Below are 27,556 nucleotides of genomic sequence, written 5' to 3' on the forward strand. Positions count from 1 at the left end.
GTTTCCCCAGTGATGGGAGGCCGTTGGTGGAATTTGCAGTTTTTACTGGGAGAAAAAGAGGAATAGTTTTATCTGTTGCCTTCTTTGGGACATCTCCCATAGATAAACAAATTATATCTTGATTTATTATGTGAATTCTTGAAAAGATAAAATCTTTATTCACTTGAAATGGCTGATGGTACAGAAATTGATTTTTGCACTTTGCTCTTTGTGTCATTTTATTTTATTGTCAGAATGGACATGCCCCAAGAGGCTTATGGTTAGTAGTTTTAAATTAATACAGTCCTTTTGCTAGTACTTCGCTTCACATTAGTCTAATGTTAAAAAAGAATGTTTAGCTATTTTGAACAACTATTGTTGCTTAGTTTCCATATGCATGTTAAATGAAAACCAAGTCATAGTGTGGGTTGCCACTGATTAGGGAGGTTTCAGTGCTCAGCTTGGCTATTTTCTTGCAGACATTCCTTTATCTTTATTGATGGTTGTAGGATTATTTGCTCTTTCTTCAAGAGGCACACACTGACAGGGCTCCAGTTCAAATTTCACCTGAGGTTTTGTATAACACACTGGATGAGGCCAACACAAGGTGCTTCAGGATGTAGTGGGAATCCACCATCATTAAATCATAAAGGCCCCTATTCTTTGGGGCATAGCTGTTAGGTTCTGGTAAATTGGGTTTGAGACTTCAGATGTGTGCTACTTTTCCCTCTGCCCATGGGAAGAACTAGCCCTGGCCTTAGAAAGAGGGGATGCGATGGAAGACCCCCTTTCCCTGATGTTTGTAATTGTCACGGTGGAATCTCTGATCTTGTCAGTTGTTCATAAAGGTTCTCTTTCTTCAAGTCACCCGTGGTTGATAGGTGGCAGTTTACTGTACTTAATAAGCATATCGCTGATGGAGTCTCTCAATGCCTTTAGGAATGTTCTGTTCTGCATGTGTCCTTTTATGTAATAGCAATAGACTTATATACCGCTTCACCCGGTGCTTTACAGCCCTCTCTAAGCGGTTTACAGAGTCAGCCTCTGGCCCCCAACAATCTGGGTCCCCATTTTACCCACCTCGGAAGGATGGAAGGCTGAGTCAACCTTGAGCCGGTGAGACTCGAACTGCCAAACTGCTGGCAGTCGGCAGTCAGCAGAAGTACTGCACTCTAACCACTGAGCCACCAGGGCTCTGTGTCTGTCATGCTGTTCATCTGAGTCATCAGCCTGGATGGCTTATGGTCCCAGAGCTGATTGCCTCTTCCTCTGCTCTGGGAGACACAGGGAATGATGGGGATGCAAGACAGGAGACTAAAACTCTTCAGATGGTTTACTTTATATCTGGAGTGCCAAGTAATCAGGGAATCTGGAAAAAGAGGTTGGATGCTTTGTCCACAAAACATCTTGTTTTCCACAATACCATCTTTTTCCCACAGAAGAGACTGACATGCCTTTTCTCCTTGCCCTTTCCAGGCTGCATAGCCGGTCCCAGGAAATGGGATGCCCGTCCCATGCGGGGAGCATAAAAGGCGGCTCTCCTCCTCCTCCCCCCTTTTGCTGCTGCTGCTGCTGCCCTCAGTGAAGCAGGGAGGCGGGGAACCATGTCTGCCCTTACATCAGCCATCCAGGCCCCCCAGGGGCCAGTCAATCCTCCTCCCCCAGAGGTCACCAACCCTAGCAAGCCTGGGAGGAAGACGAACCAACTGCAGTATATGCAGAACGTGGTGGTGAAGACCCTGTGGAAGCACCAGTTTGCCTGGCCCTTCTACCAACCAGTGGACGCCATTAAGTTAAACTTACCGGTGAGTGACATTTCTTGGGCGTGTGGCTTTCTCTTTTTTTATGTCTCTGTCAAGACATTTAACGTTTAACCTGCAACACGGTTAAATTTAAAATTGGGACATGCTATAGATCACATTGTGTGAAGGTGTCTTTTGAAGCTGTCTGCAAACAGTTAAAATTAAGTGTCAACTTAGGTGCAAAGCGAGATTCAGGAGGTTTTGTTGCCTCTCTGGTTGCATCCAAAGACTGTGTTTGATGGGCAGGTCTCCTGTTATCGGTCCATAACACAGCCACTGTTTCCCTGTGTATGTGGAGTTTGAGTTTTGAGGCAGCAGTCAGCATCCTGCCTCCCAAGAGAATTCTTTAGTCACTCTCCAGGTGCTCGTGTTGCTAAATGGTGAGATTCCCACCCCGTCCTTGGAGAGTAAATATTGCATCGCCTACACCATAACAGCAAAAATAACAGCTTTCTGATGGCTTACTGGCTCAGATCCTGCAGGATTTTGCCTTAACTGTCCAGATTCCCAAAGCGGAATAGCCAGTCAGCCTGCTTTCTCTCTCTTCCCACAATTATTTTATTTATTTATTTGAAATCCAGAAGAAAATAAGGAATCCCCTCCCCAAATATTGTTGAATTTTAGCCAAGGCAAACCTGATCACTCACATGGAACGATGGCACTTTGGTACTCCTCTCAAATGAAACAAAGCCAAGTAGGCATCATTGAGCAAAAGCGACTCTCCATCTGGCTCAACATTTTGTTTGTGATAAAAGGCAGGAAAACACAAAATAGCAACTTCTTTATATACCGCTTCATAGTGCTTTACAGCCTTCTCTAAGTGGTTTACAGAGTCAGCATGTTGCCCCCAACAATCTGGGTCCTCATTGTACTGATCTCGGAAGGATGGAAGGCTGAGTCAACTTTGAGCCAGTCAGGATTGAACATCTGGCAGTGAGCAGTGAATTAGCCTGCAATACTGCATTCTAACCACTGCGCCACTGGGGCTCCATAATTTGTGGTGTTGCTGCTTCATCCATGACACTCAGGAAAGGGGATATTTTCATTTTATAGTGTAATTTCTTCCCCTGTTTCTATGAATTTTCTGCCCATTTTTTGAAAAAGATTTTTTCCAATTAAATAACAATCAGAATAGAGCTGGAAGAGACCTTGGACGTCTTCTAGTCTAACCCCCCTGCTCAAGCAGGAGACCCTATACAATTTCAGACAAGTGGCTGTCCAGTCTCTTCTTCTTAAAAGCCTCCAGTGATGAAGCACCCACAACTTCTGGTGGCAAGCAGTTCCACTGGTTAATTGTTCTCACTGTTAGGAAGTTTCTTCTTAATCCCAGGGTGCTTCTCTCCTTGATGAGTTTCCATCCATTGCTTCTTGTATTGCCCTCTGGTGCTTTGGAAAATAAGTTGACCCCCCCCCCTCTTTGTGGCAATCTCTCAAATACTGGAATGTTGCTATCATGTCTCCCCTAGTCTGGATAGCCACTTGTCTGAAGTAGTATAGCATCTCCTATAGTATAGGGGGTTAGACTAGAAGACCTCCAAGGTCCCTTCCAGCTCTGTTCTGATTGATTGATTGCCCCATCCATCACTCCCCAGTGTCAGAATTTAGGGCTTCCCTTGACAGAGCCTCTCTTGCTGGCCATCTTATGTGGTCATCCCCGGGATGCCAGTGAAAGATTGACTGCTTCCTCCCCCCAACAGGATTACCACAAAATCATCAAGAACCCAATGGACATGGGCACCATCAAGAAGCGCCTGGAGCACAACTACTACTGGAGCGCCAGTGAATGCATGCAGGATTTCAACACCATGTTTACCAATTGTTACATTTACAACAAGGTAAAGGATCTAGTCTGCTGTTTCCTGGGGGGGTCTCGTGGCATTTACAGGCTACGTTCAGGAGGTTGTTTGGCCACTACCAAGAGGGAGTGTTGGCTCTGAATTTTCTCCCTCGGACCCAAACCCTCTGAGGCCAAACGGCCTCTGTCCCAAAAGTTAGCAATGAATGTGTGGGCATTCGGGTTTCGGTTTGCCTTGTGTTATTCTGTGTTGCCTTCTCTTTCTGTGCCTCTCTGCCAGCCAACGGACGATATTGTCCTCATGGCACAAGCCTTGGAAAAGATCTTCCTGCAGAAAGTGGCCCAGATGCCTCAGGAGGAAGTGGAACTGCTGCCTCCCGTGCCTAAAGGCAAAGCTCGGAAGATGGCGGCTGGGACCCCCAACCCAGGTGAGAGATGAAGGCTGGGAGATGCATGTGGGCCTGCTTGCCATAGCGATGGTGTTCGTGGAAAGGGAAGAGGCAGTGAAGCAGGGAAACATTTCTGGGAATTTTATTTTATTTATTTTTTTATTATTAAACTTACTTGCCACCTATCTTGCGCTTCGACGTGACTTTAAGTGGCGTGTAATAAAACACATGGATATCATGCTGATCCCAGGAGCCCAGTCTCAGAAGCAGGATCTCCCATCTGGAAACTCGGGGGACCTGGCCCCTGAAGGCCAAGAGAGATTCTCCGATGATCACTGCCACCCCGCCTCTCCTGCCTTGGGGTCTTGGCTGGTGCCGAACCCAGTAGGGCACATCCCCAAGAGGGGACACACACACACACCGGTGCTGGTCACGCCTTCCCTTTAGATGTGGTGTAGCTTGATTTAGCAGAAAAAATTAAAACAATACCCCGAACTAGTAAGGAGTAGGTTGGGTAGCGCAGGGGTTAAATGGAGATGTCACGGGCAGTTCATGCATGGAGAAGGCCTTGAGAAGGGGGCACCAGATTCAGTCCAGAGTGCCAAGTCCCCCCCCCCCGCTCCGTATTTTCATTATGGTTTGGAAGGAAAGCCCACCTCTTAAACAGGTGATACAGAATTGAGCCACAGAGCTTGCTTGCTTGCTTGTTTGCTTGTTTGTTTGTTTGTTTAATACCCTTGATGACTGGACTAAAATATAAAATATTCTTGATCAATTACACAGTGTAGGGCTGAAAGTAACCAAATGAAATGTAATAGGGAAAAGTGGAAAGTCCCTCCCTTAAGAAACAAAAATGAAATTCTCAGGGCCAGGATGGGAATAGTCTGTTAAAGGGAAACTTTATTGGGGGACTGTTGATTTTCCAGCACAGAACCCAAGGCCTCCACCCCACCCCCATCTTCATGTATTTGTTTTGCAATTCTGTCCTCCTCCTTTTCCATAATGTGACCAGACTACTTTGATACACTCTTTTCGTACTGGTCACTCACTTTTGAATTCATTCCACACCAGTTCAGCACGCATGTATCTCTGATCTTATTTCTTCTTGTTTTACTACACAGACTTCTTAAATTCTCCATCCCTGCTGGTTCCAACTTACATTTTATGTGTCTCCTGATGTAGCCATATAACTCTCGTATTTGATGTAACTAAGTGGGCAGAAGCAGACGCCTGCGTGTAGCCATTTTGCTTCTTTTAGCGAACATTTGCCTCTCAGAGAAATCGCTTGATGCAGGCTGCTGTCCTGCCAGGATGTGTACATCTTAAAATGTCTTCATCCATCTCCCCACTGTCGGTCAAAATTCTTCCATAATAGGCACGATCACGTACTGGATGAAATGTTTTGCACCTTGGTCTTCAAAAAAATAATTCTCAAGTTCATCCTCCACATTTCATCAAAGAGTCTTATTATCATTTATTGCAGTACATTCAGATTGTCAGTCAACAATGCATCATCATCATCATCATCATCATCATTATGCAAAAGAGCTAATACTTTTTCACACCCCACCAGCACGCTTCTACTGCCCAGTATTCCTTCTGGATTTATCCAGAAATACGTTAAACAATCAACGGGACATCGCACGTCTTTCTCTTAATCCTTGCCAGTGTTGAGCTATTTCATTTATTCTTAGCCGTCTCTTGCTTCCACACACCTCGGTTACCGTTTTGAGCAAACAGTCTTTAACACCCTTAGCGTATTCTTTCTCCAACTCCACAAATATGGAGCAAACCTTCTCCCCTCCATACGGTTCTCGGTGCCCTGCTGAAGGACAGAAATCTGGTCTCCCTCCCTCCCTGCCTTGTACTTGCCAGATTTTGCTTGTTGCCTTGTTCCCTTCCAGTCCACCAAACTCTAGCAAAAGCTTCCCTAACTCATTGAGCAAACTAGAGGTTCTGCTCCTCAGGCTGCTTTTTCACCATTTGTATAAGGGAATGGCAACAATTGCCAGGTGGACATGAAGACTTCACATACATTAAACAAATTGCACAGCCGTTTCATAAGCAAATCACATTTGTATCCTCCAGTTATGCCATCTATGCCTGCCGCCTTCCAATTGCTCAAAATTCTTCCACCACTTAGGGCTTCTTCACATCCCATTTGTCTTTGGGACCTGTAGCTTTCGGTCTGGATGTGCTCCTGAACACATGGCTACCGTCCCCCCCCCCCCCCCGAGAGCTTTAAAACGCTGCCCTCCCGCATTCTCTCCTCTTTGCTCCCTCCTCTTTATGCCTCACTCCACTCCCTTTGCGTCAGGCTTCTTGTTTGAACCTTTTCATTCCTTTTCACAACAGCTCCATAGCTCCATCAAAAACGTCACATTTCTTTTGTCTTATTTAATACTTTAATGATTTATTCACTTTTGATGCCAGTTGACCGCCTTAGTCACTTTGACTACATTATTGCAATGGTGCTTTTCTGTCTAGACTCTAGGACAGGGGTAGGCAACCTTGGCTCTTTTATGACTCATGGACTTCAACTCCCAGAATTCCTGAGCCAGCATGGCTGGCTCAGGAATTCTGGGAGTCGAAGTCCATGAGTCATAAAAGAGCCATGGTTGCCTACCCCTGCTCTAGGAGATACAGGAAGTCCTCGACTTACGACCACAGTTGAGCCCAAAATTTCTATTGCTAATCAAGACAGTTGTTAAGTGAGTTTTGCCCCATTTTATGACCTTTCTTGCCACGGCTGTTAAGTGAATCATTGCGTTTGTTAAAGTTAGTAACAGGGTTTTAAGTGAATCTGGCTTTCCCATTGACTTTGCTGTCAGAAGGTCACAAAAGTGGATCACGTGATCCCAAGGCATTGCAACCGTCATAAATAGGAGTCAGTTGTCAAGCGTCTGAATTCTGATTACCTGATCAAAATGAGGATACTACAACGGCCATGTGTGAAAACGGTCACAAGGCACTTTTCTCAGTACCGTTCTAACTTTGAACAGCCACTAAACGAACTGTCGCAAGTCGAGGACCACCTGTGGCCCCTTTTTAAGGCAGGGTGTTACTTTTAGGGAAACAGGTTTGCCAAGACTCCCCGAAGGGCAGCGGTGGAGGATTCTCCCAGCGTCTGTTGGACGAGGCGCTCGCCTGCAGCCAGCGGGGCTCAGTGGGGCCAGGCCCGGGCCTGCTCAGGTGGGTCCGGGAAGCTCAGGGAAGCTGAGAGCGCCCTCTGCTGGGCCAGTCCCACCACTTCCCATCCGATCCCTGCCCTTCAGGATCTCCTGTGAGGGGATGGAGATGAGCAGTAATTAATGCTTCTTTGGGTGTGGGGATGTTTCAATCACCTCTGAAGGAGGCCGTGCAGGTAGTCATCGGTTAACGACAGTGCTGTTAAATAGATATTTGTAATCCGAAGAGTTCCAAAAAGTTTTTTTTTTCTAAAGTTTATAATTCTCTCTTTGTCTGCAGCCCAGATTGTTGTCTTTTTTTTGTCACAGCTGTTCTTTATTATTAAAGTTTTGAAGGTCACAAACACAGATTAGCTTTTCCCAGCTTTTGGCAAGTTCTCTATGGAAATCATAGCTGTCATAATCTTCATCCACCACTAGGTGTCAGCATCTATTTAGTTTTCAATATGAACAATGGTCTTTAAAATGAGAGTCTTAACCATTCTACACTTAAACTTGTCCAAAGTTAAATTTTAGCTTTCAAATTTATAAATTTATTTCACTACCATATATTTTGATCCTCCATAGAAATTTTAATTCGCTGCTTCCGTTAGTATAAGGATGGGGCAGAAGTCCCCCTCCTTCACTCTCGGAGGTATTTTGCTTCTTGGGGATCTTTTCTAGGAAATTAGGAAATTAAGTGTAAAATAGAAAAGGGAAAATCAGATTCCTCACCCAGTTTCAAGCACTCTGTTTACTGTAGTGCTGGTTAGTTCTTTTGAACTCCGGTTGCAAGTAGCTTGGGCTGATCGATGAAATACAGCCCTTCTCTTGTCGGGTTAGAAGGCTTTCCCCAAGACTAACGGAACGACCGCTGTCATTCCAGAATCGCCGGGGCACCCTTCTTTCTTTGCCGACTCTCCGGGGTGGCTTGGACCCATTAGGGTCTTTAGGCAGGATGAAAGTTGGCTGTGGGGGTGCGGCAGTCCGCAAGCCTGCGACCAGTCGCTACCGCGCAGGACTGGAAGTTTCAGATGGTCTGTCTTCTGATGCAGGTCCATAAAGGACTTTCTTTTCCTACAAAGTTTCTGCTTTCACTCTAGTCCTTTTCCCTTCTTTCATCCGTGTCCCTTTTTCCTCCAAAGTCATCTACTCACATTTCTAAACAGTGGCTGGTTCCATGTTTAGAATCTCTCAGAAACAGCGGAATCAGAAACAGTGGAACTTCAGAAGTTGTGGATGTTTCATCACTGGAGGTTTTTAAGAAAAGAGTGGACAGCCGCTTGTTTGAGATGGTCTGGGGCAGCGCTCCCCAACCTTTCCGGGTTGGGGCTCGGAGGGAAAGGGAGGAGCAGGAAAATGTGCGCGCACGTGCATGTGCAAACGGACACGTGTACGGCGGTGGGGCTAGAGCACGGGTCAGCAACCCGTGGCTCCGGAGCCGCATGTGGCTCTTTGAGCCTTCTCCTGCGGCTCCCAGCCTCCTCTGCCATTTGCAGAGAGACAGACAGAAAGAGAGAGAGGCACTTGCACTTCCCTCTTCTCTCTCTCTCTCTCTCTCTCTCTCTGTGTGTGTGTGTGTGTGTGTAAAAAAGAGAGTAGCCTCACGCTGTTCCGACAAGCTGAAAGCTTATTGGGCGGGGCTCCTCCCTTTGCTGCATCTCTACAGGAAGCAGGAAGGGCAGGAGAGAGCCAGCCCAATAATGTGTGTCAGCTTGTTGGAGAAGAGCCTGAAGCCAATTTTCCAGGTGAGCATAAGATCTGAGAGAGGGGGGGGGAGAGAGAGAGAGAGAGGGAGAGGGAGAGGGAGGGAGAGAGAAAGAGGAAAGAAAGAGGGAGAGGAAAGAAAGAGAAAGGGAAAGGAAAGAGGAAAGAAAGAAAGAGGGAGAGGAAAGAGAAAGAGGGAGAGGAAAGAGAGAGAGAGAGAAATAGAGAAATAGAGAGAGAACTCATGCACAGCAGCCTCTATTTCTTTTTAATTAAACTCTTCGATCAGGCTCCCCACCCCTTGTATGTGCGTGTGCGTACAAGTTTTGCGGCTCCCAGTGTTTTCTTTTCTCTGGGAAACGGGTCCAAGTGGCTCTTTGATTGTTTAAGGTTGCAGACCCCTGGGCTAGAGCCCACGTGCATGCGCAAGTGGGCCTCTAGCATCCACATATGTGCGCAAACAGGCCGCTAGCCCCTGCGCGCGTCTGCAAACAGGGCCGCTAGCACCAGTGTGATGGTGCCACTGTGAGTGAGTGGTGCGTACACATGTGCATGCACTTGCCAGCCATTCCTGCAACCCGGTGACCAACAGGCCATTGCCCGGTACCAGGCTGTGGCCCACAAGTTGAACACCCCTGGTATAGGGTCTCTTGCTTGAGCAGGGGGTTAGACTAGAAGACCTGCAAGGCCCCCTCCAGCTTCTGTTCTGTTCTTCTCCTTCCTCTCGCAGCTTCACCACTTCTCATTAGTTTTTACCACAAGCAATCTAACAAGTAATGTTTTTCAATTCATTTCTTCTCCATGTGCAAAGTGGTGGCCCAACTGTGTATTTGGAAACATGCCCTTTGATAATCAGAGGCTCATTCCTGGGTCTCTAAACGGCTCCATCGTCTCTCTCTTCTGCTGTTCCCTCCCTCACTGGCTCATCTGTCTAGTGGAACAGGCTACCTCCTCTGATGGCCTTCATTCAGAGGGTCCAGCGGCTTTTTTCTAGAACTGATTGCAGATTCTTTTGCTGTGGCCCATCAGTCTAGCGTAACATACCTCTGTTGCCTCACCCACCAATTCTTGTTCTTGTCTGCCGTCAGAATAACTTTCGTGAGGCCAGTTCCTACTTCTGAGGATCATTGTGGCTCTTTCATCCTTAGTTAAATCTTTATTTCACATGTGCACTTTCCCTGTCTGCACAAGATCAAACCATCTTCATTCACATGTGTTATCCTTCCCCTCTTTTTTTTTTAGTTTGACAGGCACATAACATAGCTAGTTTTCTCCCCCCCCCTTAATGTTCTTTACTAGTTTTTCACTTCTATTCCATACCTCCTGTTTGTCATAGATATGGACTTCCACTGCCCATCACACCATTTGTCATTCTAGGCATTTGCATCATTATTTTTATTAAAGCACATAGAGCTTACAAAGTTGAGTCTTGCTGATGCTGCATGCAGCATTCATTCCTAATGGCAAGGATGCCGAACTGGCCATTTGGGGCACATTTTGCAAAGGCATCCCAAAGGAGTTTCACTTAAGGTAGCGGTCCCCAACCTTCCTGGCTCCATGGACCGGCAGTGGTGGCGGCGGTGGGGGGAGGGGTGGGGAGGGGATTGTTTTGTGCACACAGTTCTGTGCATGCTTGCCTGCCGCTTGCATTGCCTGGTTCCCAGCAGGTCTCAGTTTGATACCGGTCTGCAGCCCAGGGGTTGTGGACCCATGGCTTAAGGCATATTCACATTATTGTGTGTAAATTAGGATCTCTAATCTAACAGTAACCCAAGAGATGGGTGCAGCATAATGACATACGCTCAGATTTTGGCAATACAATAAGATTAATTGATGCCGACCAATTGCAAAACTATTACATTTGAATTAAACAATATGTAAGCATATTACATTTCCCTGTCTGCACAAGACTGATGCTAAAAATTGTTACAGCCATCTTACTAATGTGAAATATTTTCTGCCTGCTAAAAAGGCATTTGATTCTGTAGAATAAAAATTTATATTCAATACAATTTAATTAGTTTGTAAGATACACAAAAATCTTTGTAATTCAGGTAACTTTATTCATTTATTAAAAGATTTTAACCATTTATTTATTGCATTTCCATGCAGTGTACTGCATTAAAATATATATTTTTTATAAAAAAACAATCATAAAATTATCAGAATTTATATACATATAAAGGAGTTTTTTTACCCATCACACTTCTTAAAAACAAGTTAGAAGTATGTAGTAAACTATTTTTCATAAAGATATCAAAAAAATCCTGAAAAATTAGAACATTCTGATGAATATAAAAAGTTTTGGAAGGTAGTGATAGGTTATATTAATGTAAAATGAGGAATTATCTACTAGTTGAAAATGTGAGTAATATAGAGACTTAGATTAATTAAAAAGATGAAATGACTTAGATATAAGCAAAAAATGCAAATGTTTAATATTAAATAGTACAAGCAAAACTTTCTAATGCTTAGTATTTAATATTTAAACTAGAGCATAAATGTTTGTTCTGTATATAGCAACAGCAATAGCCCTTAGGCTTATATATCGCTTCACAGAGCTTTACAGCCCTCTCTAAGCGATTTACAGAGTCAGCATATTGACCTCCCCCCCCCCAACCATCTGGGTCCTCATTTTACCCACCTCGGAAAGATGGGAGGCTGAGTCAACCTTGAACCGGCTAGGATCGAACTTCCTGGCTGTGGGCAGTGAGTCAGCCTGCAGTGTGGCATTCTAACCACCACTGGGCCACCGTGGCTCTACTCGCAGATGAACTGACACTCAAATTTTTAACCAAAATACCGTAACAAATGTGCTACCTTCAGATAAACTGATCCTATAAATGTGTTGTTTTCAGTATATTCTGAAGGACTTCAATTGTTTTCATAATTTGTATCAGTAAATGTTGTTTTCCAGAATAGATTCTGTTTTAAATCTTCACAATGGGCGTATCCATGGGATGGCACATTTCTTATGGCATTTTGATTCAGCTTATCCATAAGTATGTGCGGTTATTTTTAAAAGAGTATCACTTATATATTCTAAGATAAGCCCATTTGCAAATAAGCCAAACCCAATGTTGGGGGCTGCATTTTCGAACCTAAACTTACTGGCTTCGGTATCAGCTGATGGGTCATTGAATTCTTCATGACGTTTTTACATTTTAATTTCATTCTTTTTGTAGTTGTACTTGTGTTCTTCGCTGTTTTGAATGTTTTAAGCAAATGCAATATAATAAAATTTTACAGAGGATTCCCATGCCATAAATTCCACAGCAAAGGAAAGCCAGATCTGCCTGGCCTTCCTCTCAGACATCTTTGCTTTCCTCCCGGCAGGGGCCCAGCACCCAGCAGCCACAGCCGTCTCCTCTGCGTCCCCCCCAGCGCCCTTCCAGAGCGTCCCTCCGTCGGTATCTCAGACGCCTGTAATTGCTGTCACGCCTGTGCCAACCATCACCGCGAACGTCACCCCCATCACTGCCCCCCCTGCGACGCCTGTGCCGCCTCCCCCGCCTCCTGCCGCCCCAATCATGGCGGTCGTTCCCCCCACTCCACCCATCGTCAAGGTAATTGGGGCCTCCCCGCTCTGCGCAGGCGCTTCTCCTTCAGGGCAGGGGGGGCTGGGGGGCTGCTCCCACTACCCCTTCCCTGTTCATTTAGCAGAGGTTGGTCTGTTTCTGGTCTCGGGTCGTAGAGAGGCCACCGCCATCGCTCTGGCCCCCCTAGGTTCCTCCTGACCCAGCTTCCTGGGGACCTCCTGCCCACCCGCCCTCTCCTCCTCATGGGCTGTGCTTGGATTTCAGAAAAAGGGGGTGAAGCGGAAAGCGGATACCACCACGCCCACCACGTCAGCCATCACAGCCAGCCGGAGCGAGTCCCCCCCACAGCTGTTGGACTCAAAGCAGGCCAAAGTGGTGGCCCGGCGGGAGAGCGGTGGCCGGCCCATCAAACCACCCAAGAAGGACCTGGAAGACGGGGAGGTGCCCCAGCACGCGGGCAAGAAGGGCAAGCTCTCCGAGCACCTCAAGTACTGCGACAGCATCCTGAGGGAGATGCTGTCCAAGAAGCACGCGGCCTACGCCTGGCCCTTCTACAAGCCGGTGGACGCCGAGGCCCTGGAGCTGCACGACTACCACGACATCATCAAGCACCCCATGGACCTCAGCACTGTCAAGGCAGGTCGCCTTTGCCCCTGGGGCCCCCGCCAGGCCCCCAGCCCTGCCCGGCAGACCCCGGCGGGTGCCCGGGAGGCAGCTGGGGAAGAGCTGGCCTGCCTCCTCCTTCCCCCCCCCGCCTGACCTGCAGGTAGGCTCTGGCCCAGCCGGGCTCCCCCTTCCTGCCTCTGGTCCCTGCCCGGATGCAGGCAGTCCTCGACTTATGATCACAGCTGGGACTAGAAATTCTGTCCCCAAACGAGACAGTCTTTAAGGAGGTCAGTTTGCTGTGGTCGTTAAGTAAATCATGCAGTCGTTAAGCCAACTCCAATTCCAGATCACCAAGGTAAAAACCAGAAGCCATGTGTGAGCCCAGCATGTTGTGTTGGCCCATCTGGCCAGAGTCCCTCTGCCAGGATGCTGCAGCTGCTGCCAATCCGCCTCCACTCTGCCCCTCTGCTGGCCACTGCCTGGGGAGACCCCTGACCCCTGGACGAGGTCGAAGTGGCTGGGTAAAGTTCAAGAAGAGGGAAGGTGCCACACTTTGGCCTGCCAGGCCTGAGACCAGTGCTGCCCTCAGGGGCCCCTCCAGGATGAGGGCCAGGGGAGCGGGCTGTGGGGCCGCCCTGCCCTGGCAGCTTGGGAAGAAAAGCCCAGGTTGGGCTGTCCGCTGTGGCTTTATATTTATTGGTTTGATATAGCTGCCCAACTCACTCATATGACTCTGGGCAGCTTACAAATGGAAACAACAAAAAATAAACTTGTATAAGTAAAGTGGAAAACAATTTAAGCCAAAATCATAGCGAGGGAGAGCTGCAGCAGCAGCAGCTCATAGACGACGTCCTTAGGATCCCGACCCTGAACGGCTCAGCCAAGTTTTCAGACCCTTCCCAAAGGCCAATAAGGCTGGGCCACCCTCACTTCAGGGAAAAGTCCTTCCAGAGGGTCTGTGTTGTGGCAGAAAAAGCTCTTATCCGGGGCCCCGCCAGATGGAACCCCTTTGGTCTGATGGGATGGGGAGATGTCCCTCGGATAGCCTGGCCCACGACACGCAGGGCTTTAGAGGCCATTCCCAGCCCCTTGCATTGAATCCAGAAGCAAACTGGCAAGCAGTGCAGTTTGCGGGACAGAGGTGCAGCATGTGCTGATCTTGGGGTGCACGTAACTGCCCTCACCGGCCCATTTTGCACTATCTATATTCCGGATGCTTTTCAAGGGCAGCCCCACCTAGGGCGTGTTACAGTAATCCATCCGGTAGAGGACCAGGGCATAGGTAGCAGATTTGAGCCTTCATGGCTCTTGTCCCAAAGGACTTTCCAAAGGCGTCCCCATGTTGCTTCTGCCCAAGAGGGGAGACAGAACGTCCCCCCTCTGCAAGGCCCTGCCCTCCGTGGGCTGAGTGGGCGGCAAGGGAAGGTCTGGTTGCCATCCACACGTCCACACACACGCAAGGCTGCCTTGGAATCCCTCTGGGAAACGCCCAGGGGCCCGAGCCAGCGTCCGTTGCCAGTCTGAGTTCTGGGCTGGAGGTCTGGGGCTGCTGCAGCAGGTTCTGGGCTCTGACTGGTGCCCTCAGTCTGCCTCGAAGGTCTGCTCCAGGCCTCTTTCAGAGGAAGGCCAGCCAGGCTGAGTCCTGTGGTTTTCTGTGCTTTGCACGTCCCAGCAATTTATGCCTTGAGTGATTGATTGCTCAGGCTTTGCCCACGCCTCCCTGTCTCTCTGTGACTTCTCGAGGGGCTTTAAGGATAGGTAGGTAGGTGGTCAGCGCGGCTTCAAGGGCATTTTCCTGCCCACTGCTTTCCTTTGAAGTCAGCCCTCGAGTGGCCTGGGTCCTCTGTCTCTCCTGGGGGGCATTTCCCTCCTCGCCTCTCGCCCCTCTCCATCTAATCCTGTCCCCTTTCTGTGTTCCTCTGCAGAAAAAAATGGACGGTCGGGAATATCAGGACGCCCAAGGTTTTGCAGCGGACATTCGGTTAATGTTCTCCAATTGTTACAAGTACAATCCGCCTGACCATGAGGTGGTGGCCATGGCAAGGAAGCTGCAGGTAAGGGGGCTCCCTGCCAGGAAGAAGAAAAAAAGAGGGGGGGGCTAGAGTGAAGCAGAGCAGTGGGCCTGCGGTGTCAATGAAGGGCTTGTGGTCTGATTGGGTCAGTTCTGCCTTGGTTTGCAAGGAGACGGGTCCAGAGCCAAGACTCCGGCAGAGGTGCAGCAGGCCACCTCCTTGCCTGCTGCTCTTGACCCAGCAGGGTTTAAGTCTCCATTTTTCTCCCCCTGAAGAGGCTGCCTTAGGGTTGTCCCCGGAGTTCCCTGCTGGAGTCAAGCTCCGGGGACTGGTATTTGGCCCCTAGACCTCCCGTGGGCCCCCCCTCCGGCTACGGCTGTCTCTTGCTCCTTGCAACCTCCATCTCAGAGGCTCATGACTGTCATCACAAAATATTCACAATGTCTGACAGGCAGTTCTCACAATGGAGACTAACGGCTCTTTTCCTCCCCCCTGGAGTCAATAATGACCAGGGCTGGCCTTAAGCGTGAACAGTTTTAATCGCAGGGTTGTCCCCTTTGCTCTTGATTTCAACTCAGCACAGTTGCTTCATCCTCAATGGCAGTTTGCCTGGAGCTGATGCCTCTGGGCTCCCCCACTCTAGCCCCTCAGGAGCTTCTGCTGTGCTCCCCTGGGCCTGAGCGTGTTACCCATAAAACGTGTGGATTCTGCCCTTTCAAATCTCCAAAAAGTTCCCCTCAAACAGCGAAATCTGTAAATAGCATGTTATGTTTTATGCAAAGTTGGATATTTGCATACAGATTGCTTATAATTTACGCCACCATGTTTGTTCTGCTTGTACATTGGATCAGAGCTGCCTTTACTGTTTCAAGGGAGTTACCTTTAATCTGGGTCGGGTGTCTTCCTCAGCCCCCCCCCCGCCTCCTCCACGACATGGGAGTCAAGGGAAGGGGCCACTTGCCTGCTGGTTGGTCTCGATAGGTGAAGGACGTCCGGGGCCTCTCACCACATTTCTGGAGAGGCCTCGGGCAGCTGGCCCAAACTTGGCGCCTGCCCCAGCTGTGTTGGGGCTGCATCTCCCAGAGGTTCCTGCCAATCTCTCATTTCCAAGGCTAGACAGCGGTTCCGATGGGGGTCCCAGCATCCCAAGAGGAGCCCCGGGCTGCCTTTGGTGTCCTTCTCCAGTCAGTTCTGTGGAGAAGCAGTGGGGCGGGGGGGGTTGCCTCTTTTGGGGCGGCTGCCTGCTCTGGGGGCACCTTTGCCCTCCTCCAAACCTGGCTGTTCCTGCAGGACGTCTTTGAGATGCGATTTGCCAAGATGCCGGACGAGCCTGCTGACCCCCCACCGCCCCCTCTGCCCACTGCCCCCGTGGTCAGCAAAAGCACGGAGAGCAGCCACAGCAGTGAGGGGAGCTCCTCGGACTCGGACAGCTCGGACTCGGAAGAGGAGCGGGCCACGCGGCTGGCAGAGCTGCAAGAGCAGGTGGGTGGCCTCCGCCGTTGGAGCAGTTGGGGGCTCAGCCGCTCGCGAAGGGGCCGTGCCTGGCCCTGGAGGCCGCTGGCGGTGCGGGGACCCTCAGCCGGGGCCCTGCAGAGATGCTCCTTCTGGCCTGAAGGGCCTCTGGACTGATCGGCAGGTCCCACTTTCTTTATAAAACCTCCCGTAGCCAAGGAGGACATTGAGACAGTCGGCAAAGGCAGGGCTGCTCTATGCCGAGCAGAGGAAATGCGAACGTGGCCACAACACCTCCCAGAGATCCTCCTGGCGCCTTGGTGGTTGTGTAAAATAACTCACATGCCTCCTCTGTGACCGGTAGTAGAAAAGCAACTGCCCTCCTTTTTCATACATTTGTCACAGCAGTGAGGACTAGAAACTTGGCACTTGAAACCAAAGACTCAAGGTGTCCCAGGCTTCCCCAAGAGCCAAAGTGTGGTTCCGTGGACCCCCCCTCCCCCCTGACCCAGGGTGCGGTGTGGACACCCGATTTGCTTCCCTGCCTGTCTTCTTGTTCACACAGGACTGTTCCCGATCATTGAGGCAGTGCTACAAGGTCATTGACTCCCGAGACTGGAATGGATGGAATGTATTTGTTTATTTTTTCCTTTTTTTCCCTTTTATAAAATGCTTTTCCTTCTGTATTGTGTGCAGATGCATAAAATTCATAAGGCCTTTCAGAAATGCTTCATCCCAGCAGTCAGTCGGTGCTTTGGTGGTGCTGGCCCAGGAGGGCAGGCGGGGGCCAGCCCCATTCCTGTCCCGTGCCCGAACTTGGGGGGGGGAGCCTATTCTCTTCCTGCCCCACCAGAATCCCTCCCGGATCCCCCTGAGGGCGAGGGGGGCAGCCGTACTGCCAGTTGGAAGTGCCCCCATGGGATAGGGCCAGGTGTGGGGTCTGCAAAAGCTGACCGACCAGGAAAGCCCCTCGTGGGCAGAGAAGGGGAGTGGGCTGCTCCGGGCAGGTAGGGCTGTTCCTTGGCCCGCAGGAGAGCTCTGTCCCGAGCCTTTTGGGAGGGGCTCATGACGGCAGGCCCTTCCCAGTTGCAGCCTTCCTCCGGGGTGTGTGTGGCTGGGATGGGGCCTGCCAGTCGCGTGGCCCCTTGTGGGTGAATGCTGTTTTTGCTCCTTGAGGATGCCTGGGGTTGCCACCAGATTTTTCTGAGAATTTGCTTTAGTTTTCAGTGAACAAGTGCCTAGTCCTCATGAATATGGGGGATAAACGTAGTGATGCTTCTCTCCCAGGTGCCTCAGAATTGCCTTGTCTTTGTTTGAACATTCACAGTGTGCAGCAGATGCTTTATTTTTCAGTTTCTGTTCCATCCAGATTTTAGAGTTGGGCTGAACTAAAACCAAAGCAAAGGAATAGTTGACTCTAAAAGGGATGGTGCCTGCCAGGTTTTAGACTGGGTGTTCATTGGAGGCTTGAGGGGGGAGTGCCAAGGAGCTCTTGCTGGGGGACCCCTGGGGGAAAGGGGAACCAGAAGGGCAGAAGCCCCAGGAGGGCCTGTCCTTCTCCCAGGGGGTTCACGAGCACCGTGGCATCTGCACGTAGCCTGGGCAGGTAGACCAAGCGGCCAGCTTGCCAAAGCTGCTGGTGAGTATCAGTGCTGAGTGAGGATTTGAATCTGGGTCCCTTTAATAAAAGAAGCCTTGACTGTTCCACTGTCACCAGTTCCACTAGCCTGAGGCACTGTACAGCTCCTGCCACCCTTTATGAAAGTGTGTGGGAGCCGAAAGAGGAGAAGCGTGGCACCCCCACGCTCGATCCTCTGCGCAAGACGGTCTTTGGAGGTGGGATCGGTGGACAAGGCCCACTCTCGGGAGACCAGATCCATCCCCCCCCGACTCTCCCCGTGACACACACACACACACACACACACACACACACACACACACACACACGACACACACGCCCCGCCTTGTCTCTTCCTCTCTGGGTGAAGAAGAAAGAGGTTCGAGTGAGCAAAGGCTGGCCCTAGGCTGCTGCTCGTCTCTTCCGCCTGGCCTTCTGCTCCCTGCCAGCTGCCGAGTGGGGGTCTCCTGGGGGGGCACCCGTGAGCCCTGCCCCTCCCTCTGCCACAGGGGGAAAGGGGGGCTGCCTCCATGTGCTGCAGGCAACCCCAGCTAGCCGTGGCCGAAGGGGACCATTCTTGGATCCTCGGTGGAAGGGGATTCTTTTCAGCTAGATTGGATTTAAATTTGCTTAAATTTATTTATTTATGATTTGATTTGTACAACTGCCCATCTCTGGCCAGCTCACAGAAGTTAAAAAATAGCAAATCCAGCAAAATAAGTTAAAATCAATATACAAACTATCAATAACCACTTGAAATTAAATGAAAGGAAACAAATTTCTCCACTTGCCTCTTGGATCACAGTTAGTCCATGCCAGGTTAAAAACATGCGCCGTTGCAATCTTCACCTCCCATGCGATGCTCCAGCAAGTAAGCCGCGCTGTGGCCCAGCGGGAAAGCCTTACGCACGCAGCCCGCCGAGGAGCAGCTTGTGCCAGTCCCTTGCAGCCTGGGCTGGGCCTGGGGTGAGGCTCCGGGCCCGGCAGCCTGAACGGCTGGGAGCTGCTGGTCCCATGAAGGTGTCTCGCCCCTGAGCCGGCTGGCCTGCCTGAGGCCAAGAGCAGCGGGGGGGGGGAGAGGGGGGAGGGGAGCGGCGGCCACCCTCCCCATCCTCTTGCTGGGCGCAGACGTGGCCGGGGTTGAGCGGGCCGAGGGTGTCGTTGATCAGCTGAGCTTCTCTCCTTCGCCTTCCCTCTCAGCTCAAGGCCGTCCATGAGCAGCTGGCTGCCCTCTCGCAAGCACCGGTGAACAAGCCAAAGAAGAAGAAGGAGAAGAAAGAAAAAGAGAAGAAAAAGAAGGAGAAGGAGAAGGAGAAAGAGAAGCACAAGGCAAAAGTCGAGGAGGAGAAGAAAGCCAAGACGGCCCCACCAGCGAAAGCCCCCCAGCAGAAGAAAGCCCCTGCCAAGAAGGCCAACAGCACACTTCCCGTGAACAGGTAGGCGCTCCGGGACGGGGTTGAGGCTGGGTGGGGCAGGGGGGCAAGGGAGGAGGACCCAGGACCACCCAAAGATGTTATGCAGCTGGCCAACACAAAGTGGCAAGTGACATTGGAGAAGGGGTGCCAAAAGGACAGTGGCATTTCTGGCAAGGCTGCCCGGGGACCAGCAGGGTGAAGAATGCAAGAAGGGCCCGTGGGAGCCCACCTCTCTCTCTCTCTCTGGATCCCCGGCAGTGGGCTCCCTGCTGAGAGCCGGCCCACCCTCTCAGGCCGCCAGGCTGGGGAGAGGTTCCAAAGGGGCCTTGCCGGGGGGAGGGCGGGGGGGCTCTGAGCTGCAGGCCCTGACTGCTCCCCTCCTGTCCACAGGCAGCCGAAGAAGGCCGGGAAGCAAGCCTCAGCGACCTACGACTCGGAGGAGGAGGAAGAGGGCCTCCCTATGACTTACGACGAGAAGCGCCAGCTCAGCCTGGACATCAACCGCCTGCCGGGGGAGAAGCTGGGCCGGGTGGTGCACATCATCCAGTCGCGAGAGCCCTCCCTCAGGGACTCCAATCCCGACGAGATCGAGATCGATTTTGAAACCTTGAAGCCCACCACCCTGCGGGAACTCGAGAGATATGTCAAGTCTTGCTTGCAGAAAAAACAGCGGAAGCCATTTTGTAAGTGGGATTCCTCGCGCCGTAGAAATGGTGGTGGTGGGGGGTGTCTTTCCCGGCTTCCTCTTAAGGCTGAAGTTCCCGGGGCTCCTGAAGCCTCTGGGGTTCTGCGGCAATTTCAGTTGGACAAGGGGGGAGATCAGAATTATATTTTTCCTCATCTATTTACGATTTATAAGGGCCTCTCTGTCCATCGGCAGCAATTTTGGTGTGGGAGAGATGCCAGCAAAAGAAATACTGGGTTCAAACGAGCTGGGAAAATTACAGCCAAGAGCCCCACTGCCCAGGCTGCTACTTTGGGGAGCTCCCCACACACACACACACACACACCCAGAGCAGGGAAACACACCTGCTCTGAGAACAGGCTGTTCTCTCTGCTCTTTGCCTCTCCACTGGTCTCCATGTTCAGGCAACTCTTCTGTCTCCACCACCAGCCCCAGGCAGCCCAAACCCTCCCAGGGTTTCCTGTCTGCTGCGGGGTCACGGTCCCCCCCCCCGGCCCAGCTGGGAGAGTGCTTTGTGAGAGCAGGTGGTGCTGGGGGATGATTCACTTTTAACCGCCTGGTGGGCTTCATTTCCCTCTTCCTTGTTGTGCCTCCTGTGAGCAGTGTGCTTCTGCTTCCCCACTAATGGGAAGGCTCTTGAGAAGAAGGCAACATGCTGGAAGAAGAGAAGATCTTTCTGATTTCTGACTGGTAGCTGCCCTGGAGCCCTCACAGTTCTGATTTGCTTTCCGTGTTGTATGTTGTTCCAGCCTTCTCAGATAGAGCAGATGAGCTAATTCTGCTTTATTGTAAAGCTGCATTAACAGAACCTTGGAAGTCTGAAGGTACAAGTCACCTGCTGTCTCCTTTTACATCCTGATAATTTAGGGAGGATCCTTTCTAAACTTCATTCTCTGTCCACTGTGCAGCTTTGGGCTCCCCCTCCTTATCTGAATGTTCCCTAGTCCCTGTCTCTCTCTCTCCCCCCTCCTCCCCCCCACCCCTGGTCATTCCCTCATACCGTGATAGTCAGTTGCTCCCATGGTTAAATGATGGGTGAATGCCAGCTTCCTAGATGCAAGTGAGTGTTAACCTTTTTCTGAAGGTTGTCCTTAAGAAGAGCATGAAAGCACCGGCCTTTGCCCTCGGAGTGCAGCAGGGGTCCTTAAAGACGTATTCCCTGTGGTGGAACCGTATAGGTTTGGCAGGACGTTTGAGAGAGCCTGAGAGGTTGGCCACCTTCAGAGGAAGCAAATCTTTCTCCATCAGGAAAATTAAGCAGACAAGCCCAGCATAGGAGGCAGAAAAGAGATTCTGCACCGCCAGAGCTCAGAAGCAGCAGCTTCCCGTTTGCCTTGGAAGACAGCCCCGCTGGAAAAGGGGGGAAAAAAGAGGGCAGAGCAGAAGGGACCCTGAAGAGAGAGAGGCATGCAGCAAAGCAGCAAAGCCGGTCAGACCGAAGCTGGGACCAGGGATGGGGCCGGACATCCCTCGGGCCTTAGCAGCGCCCTGACCATCGCTGCTTCCTGCTGGAGCAGGTGGATGTGGTGAGACCAGCTGCAGTGGCCGCACCCTGAAGAGCTAGGAAGCAGCCAAGAGCCTGGGGCCCGAGTGGGATTCTGGCCCACCCTTTTCCTTCAACCATGAAAGAGGACTTGGAAGAGAAAAGGTGACTGTGGGGCGAATGATTGATTGGCTATTCTGGGACACCCCCTCCCCCCCATGGATTATAGACTGCCGGCCCGAGGACAGCTGTACCTGGCAAGGACTAAACCAGGCCCGTTGGAATGGGGGACGAAGACACTGACGTGGGAACCTCCGAGGAGAGCCTGTCTTGTCTAGCAGAAGATGGCAGGGTTGGTATAATCAGGGTTTCTGGGGCCCCTCAGTGGAAGCTCAGGAGCTGTGTGGGCTCCTGGGAGATCCCCACTTGCCTGTCGGTGCAGAGGGGGAGGCCCTGAGGAGACCCAGGCCCACCTCAGCCCCACCATCTCCCTGGGACCCTTTGGGCCAGTCGCCGCGCCTCCCTCCGCCTCACCTCACAGGCTTCTCGGCCCTGCCTTGAGCTCCGGAAGGTGGGACACAAGTCCGCAAAGGAGCAAATAAATACAGTCAGTCCTCGACTTACGACCACAATTGAGCGCGACATTTCTGTTGCTAAGGAAGACAGTTGTTGAGTTTTGCCCCATTTTATGACCTTTTTGCCACAGTTGTTAAACAAATAACTGCAGTTGTTAAGTTAATCTTGTGGTCATTAAGTGAATCTGGCTCCCCATTGACTTGGCTTGTCAGAAGGTCTCAAAAGGAGATCATGTGACCCCGGGACGCCGCACCCGTCATAAATAGGAACCAGTTGCCAAGTGCCCGGATTTTGTACACGTGATCCATGGGGATGCTGCAATGGTCATAAGTGTGAAAAGCAGTCACAATTCTCTTTTTTCAGTGCCATTGTAACTTAGAACAGTCACTAAACAAATGTAATTCGAGGACTACCTGTAAAGACGAGATTAGGGAGAGGGAGCGTGAATTCATAGTATCGGAAGGGAAATGCAATTGTTTAACAGAGACGAGCACTTAATGGAGTGAGCAGAGGAATACTCTGAGTAAATGATACTCTCCATAAATAATAAAGGAATTTGGCTGTAGCAGCTGAAGGACACATTTGTCTGAGAGGCACAGCAGAGAAAGAAGGGGAGGAAGTCCCACTGGGTGATTCAGAAATCCAGCGTGGTGAAGCTGTTGAAACTATTTGGATTAAAGCAGACGGGGGGAGAGGGGAAAAGCCCTACTGATCCAATCAAGGAGCAGAGGTGGACCTGGAAGGAAGGCCCAGGCCAAAGGCCCTTGCTGAAGTCCACCAACGGAAGACGGGCTGCATCTCCCCCATCCTGAATCCATGGGTGCTTCACAGTTTCCTTTAATCACATCAACAAATCCTGAGGCTGGCATCATGGCCCTCTTGCACTTTGTCCTGGCAGACTTAGAAGGCTACGGACACATCCGTCGGCCGGGCGTCTGCTGGTTGTGACAGCCCCTAAATCCCGCCGGAGAATTTGCCTATCCTGGTAACGAGACGTTTGGAAATGAACCCACAAGCTTGGAGAATGAACCTCCACCCTCATCTACTTGCTCTCTTAAGTTGAGAGAGAGAGATTTACACACAGGAGTTCCCAGAGAGTGCTACCCATTTCTACTGCGGGTGGGGCTTGGATAGCATTCAGAGTCTCCAAAAGGTCAACTGGGGCATGCAGTCATCAAGACTTGCCAAGCGCTCTGTGGCACTGGACCTAGGTATTTGCAAGACCGCCTCCTACCAAACACCTCCCTTCGGCCAGTCCGCTCCCACAGAGAGGGCCTCCTTAGAGTGCCGTCGGCCAGACAATGCCGGCTGGCGACCCCCAGGGGGAGAGCCTTCTCTGTGGCAGCTCCTGCCCTCTGGAATGACCTACCCCCCGACCTACGTACAGTTACGGACCTGCGCCTTCTTCGCCGAGCCCTGAAGGCCCATCTATTCCGTGCGGCCGGCCTGGCGTAGTTTGATTATGTTTTAGTGGGGGGGTTTGTATGGGGTGTTTTTAGAACAGGCCCGTTATTCGATTTTAGAACAGAAACTATTTATTTATTATTGTGGTTTTTAGTATCGCCTGTTCACCGCCCTGAGTCCCGTAAGGGAGATAGGGCGGTATATAAATTAAATAAATAAATAAATAAATAAATAAATAAATAAATAAATAAATAAATAAATAAATAAATAAATAAATAAAAAAAAAGATCTCAGTGTCTGTCTAGGTTAACCCCAAATCCAGTGATTGCTGGCTTCCTTAAATTCAAGAGAGGGCACCATCCATCCGTTCTGAGATTTAACTACTTGGGTGGCCCATTCCTAAAGCTGCTCTCCCCTTTGATCTGCCATTGAGCCTGAGTGTTCAGGGGTGCCCCAAGGGCCCTGTGGTGGCCTCATGGAAATGGGGAGCTGAGCTTTGGGTCCCTGAACCAGGGCTTGAAACGGTCCTTCAACTGTTGGGTGTCCAAGTGAGCGTGTCTGGAAGTCCTCTCCCCCAATCCTAGGCCCTGCCAGTGCTGGCACCTGGAGCAAGCAGGTACCCGGCTTAAGGACGTGGAGTTTGTTTATTTATTTATTTATTATTTAACTTTATATACCGCCCTATCTCCCTTACGGGACTCAGGGCAGTGAACAGGCAATAATAAAAATCACAATAAATATTGAATAAAAAGCCTGCTCTAAAATACCCCATATAAAACCCCTAGCAAAGCCCAATCAAAACTATGCCAGGCCGGCCGCATGGAATAGATGGGTTTTCAAGGCTCGGCGGAAGAGGGGCAGGTCCGTAGTTGTACGTAGGTCGGGGGGCAGGTCATTTCAGAGGGCAGGAGCTGCCACAGAGAAGGCTCTCCCCCTGGGGGTCGCCAGCCGGCATTGACTGGCCGATGGCACCCTAAGGAGGCCCTCTCTGTGGGAGCGGACTGGTCGGAGGGAGATATTTGGTAGGAATGCTGACATGGCAGAGACATCCTGGAGCTCAAGTGGTCAGACAGGCACTTGCCGCTTTTTCCTCTCTCTGCACACCCCTTTCAACCATGCCAGGCCCCCCTTGGGAAGCGGAGGCGCAGCTGGACTTCTGAAGAGAGGATCCAGGGCCTTGCCGGTCCTCTTCTCACCCCAGGAAACGGTTTCGGCAATGAGGGCATTTCCTCGGCCACAGCAAAGTGACGGCAGGGCCTTCTTGGACATCTCCTCTTGGATGAGGCACGCGTTCAGAGGTCTGGGGCAAGGTCCAGAAGAAGAGGCTGCTCGGGCACCCAAAAGGAGAAAGACGAGGGAAGCAGAGCGCTGGACATCTGCACACAGACGTCCACACATAAGGCTGAAATGACCCCAAGCATTCCTGGTCAGTTACCAGCCAGCCGGTTAGCACCAGTGAAGGAGACCCCTGGTGCTGTTGCCTTCCTCTCTGCTGGCTAAGCGTGGGAGGGAAGTAAAGTGTGTTCGACAATCAATAGGAACATAGATTGTCGTACACACTTCATTTCCTTCATACATCACTGATCTGTTCTCGTGCTCGTTGTCAGGGCCCACTTCAATATCTCATCCCAAGAACCAACTGTCAAGTCTGAGTTTGTACAACACATTCTGTAATTCAGCTTGGGCTTCTTGAGCGTTCCCTTTCTCTACACATCAACGGACCCTGTGTCCCTGGAGCCTGGGGGAGTGAGGCTGGGGGTGAGGACCCTCTCCGTGGCAGGAGGAGAGCAGCTGCCGCCCGGATGTTGAGAAAATTTCTTTCCAGGAGGGGCCAACCTTGAGGGGAGGGGGCTTCCCTTTTTGCTGGATGGGTTCCATGGGGAGAGGGGTGTTCTGTAATTTGTATTCTTTTGTGGAGGGGGTGGCCCTTCCCATTAACTCCCGTGGAAGGAGGGGGGTCGGGTTCCAGCCCCTCCTGATCTTCTGCTGGCTGCTCTGGGCTGGGCCTCTGGAAGGCCCCAGGAAGGCCTGCGGAGCTTCCACGCCTGGGGGCTTCTGGCTGAGTCAGCCCTGCCCTGAGCTGGGCCCCCACCCTTTGTGGTATGGTCCCCCCCTTCTGAGCCCCCTCCCCGTCTCCCTGGTGGCCCTGGCCTTGTCGCAGGGGGGCAGCTGAGCCCTGGCCGTCTGGACCACGGTCCGGAATCGCCTTCAGCCCAAGGCCTCATGCAGCACCTGCAGCGGGTGAGCCTTCCGTCCGGTGCAGCCCGATGGGCCCTCCCTGTGGTGTTCTTGCCCTCCCGGGAAATTGGGATCCCGGCTCTCCTCCTGTCTGAGCCCTCCCGCTTTCCTCCCCACAGCCGCGAGTGGGAAGAAGCAGGCGGCCAAGTCCAAGGAGGAGATGGCTCAGGAAAAGAAGAAAGAGCTGGAGAAGCGCCTGCAGGACGTGAGCGGGCAGCTGAGCAACAACAAGAAGCCAGCCAAGAAAGGTGAGTGGGGGCCCACTCCCCCCCCTTCATCTCTGCCCCAGCGCCAGGGCAGGCAAGGCTCCGTCCCCCAGGCCCCTCCCCAGGAAGGCCAGTGCTGGGCGCTCTGGAGCAGGGCTTTCCAGCCGGCTCCCACGAGAGGCAGAAGGGCCCCAGGCAGCTCTAACCTGCCGCTAGAGGTTTTCTTCATAAACCAGGGTCTTATTTATATTTTTAGGCTTCCATTCCATCCATCCTGCTATCAAAATAGGGCATGCCATGGCCAGCCCTGCTAGGCAATATTGACTGCCCGGTGGTTCCCCAAAGAGCCGCAGGGCCTGGGTGTTGGCAGCAGGAGCGCCAGGATGTTTCCTTGGCATGGGGCAGAGAGGTCAAGGAGGGCTCTGCTAAAGCTGCAAGCAGGCCGACATTGCGGACAGCAGAGGCACCCAGCCTTTCCATCTGCCTTTCACAGTCAAAGGGGGGGGGACAGAGGGTCCCACCCGAGGTGTCTCCAGGGAGAAGCTCGGGGCCAGCCGAGCGGGAGCAAAGATGCAGGGATTCTGAAGGGCTGCAGGGGTGTGTGTGTTCTTCTGATACCGTGAATGGATGTTTTGGGGCCAAATCCGGTCCCTCTCATCCACCTGTCTCCAGTGGGAAAGATTTGGCCACCTTCCTCCCTGTGGTGGTGGCTGCCTTCATGGTTCGTCTCCCGATTCCCCTCAGCCACGCATCCCCGTCTCCTCCACCCTCTTCCCTGGCTCTCACGTGGCAGCCACATCCTGGCTGTTTCACTCAGTTTCTCAGCCTCTCGGTGGACCTATAAGCTACACTGTGGAGACACCCCCCCCGTCCTAGCACATTGTGTTAGCCATTGGCAGGGCTGGTCTCACCTGCCACTTGGATATAACTGATTAATCTGCTGGGGGGGGGGGGCTGGGGGAGAGAAGACTTGAGTTTCAAAAATGTGTTAAAACATGAAGTTGCCTCAAAGTTGGGCTATGACTTGCAACAGCAACTCTTAGGTTTCCCAGCCCTGGGATCTCTTGGTGGTCTCCTGAGCACTGAGCCAGCTTTTTCAAGCATCAACCAGGACCCCCCCCCTCCCCAAGGCCAGACTCCCAGGCTGCTTTCTGTAGGGGCTTTGAGCTGAAGCAGGGAAGCCCCCTCCCCAGGGGTTGCTGCCCAAAAGAAGACAGGGACAGACAGACAGGTATCTCAGGCCTGAGACCTGGGAGGGGAGCAGGCCAAAGCGGGGGGGGGGGGGCAAGCAGCTGGGGCTCAGCTGACCGCTCTCCTCTGCTCCTTTTTTTCCTGCTTGCTAGAAAAATCCGGCTCCTCGGCGCCGTCCGGTGGCCCGTCTCACCTCAGCAGCAGCAGCAGCTCCGAGTCGGGGAGCAGCAGCTCCAGCGGCTCCAGTTCCGACAGCAGCGACTCAGAATGACCAGGGGGGACCTTTGGCCTG

At 51.5% G+C, this 27,556-nt stretch overlaps 1 protein-coding gene across 1 annotated transcript; it reads left to right on the top strand.

Annotated features, from left to right (window-relative positions):
* Nucleotides 1-1,583: 1,583 nt before the first annotated feature.
* On the top strand, nt 1,584-27,548 carry BRD3 (bromodomain containing 3). The gene is made up of 11 exons (XM_015819973.1): nt 1,584-1,784; nt 3,479-3,616; nt 3,857-4,004; nt 12,176-12,405; nt 12,643-13,014; nt 14,910-15,038; nt 16,287-16,478; nt 19,267-19,502; nt 19,872-20,164; nt 25,987-26,115; nt 27,417-27,548. The coding sequence occupies exons 1-11, from the start codon at nt 1,584-1,586 to the stop codon at nt 27,533-27,535; spliced, it is 2,187 nt and encodes a 728-aa protein (XP_015675459.1). The 3' UTR covers nt 27,536-27,548.
* The last annotated feature ends 8 nt before the right edge of the window (nt 27,549-27,556 follow it).

This window comes from Protobothrops mucrosquamatus, unplaced genomic scaffold (genome assembly GCF_001527695.2).
Source record: "Protobothrops mucrosquamatus isolate PMUCROS unplaced genomic scaffold, P.Mucros_1.0 scaffold1036, whole genome shotgun sequence".
Classification (NCBI taxonomy): Eukaryota; Metazoa; Chordata; class Lepidosauria; order Squamata; family Viperidae; genus Protobothrops; species Protobothrops mucrosquamatus.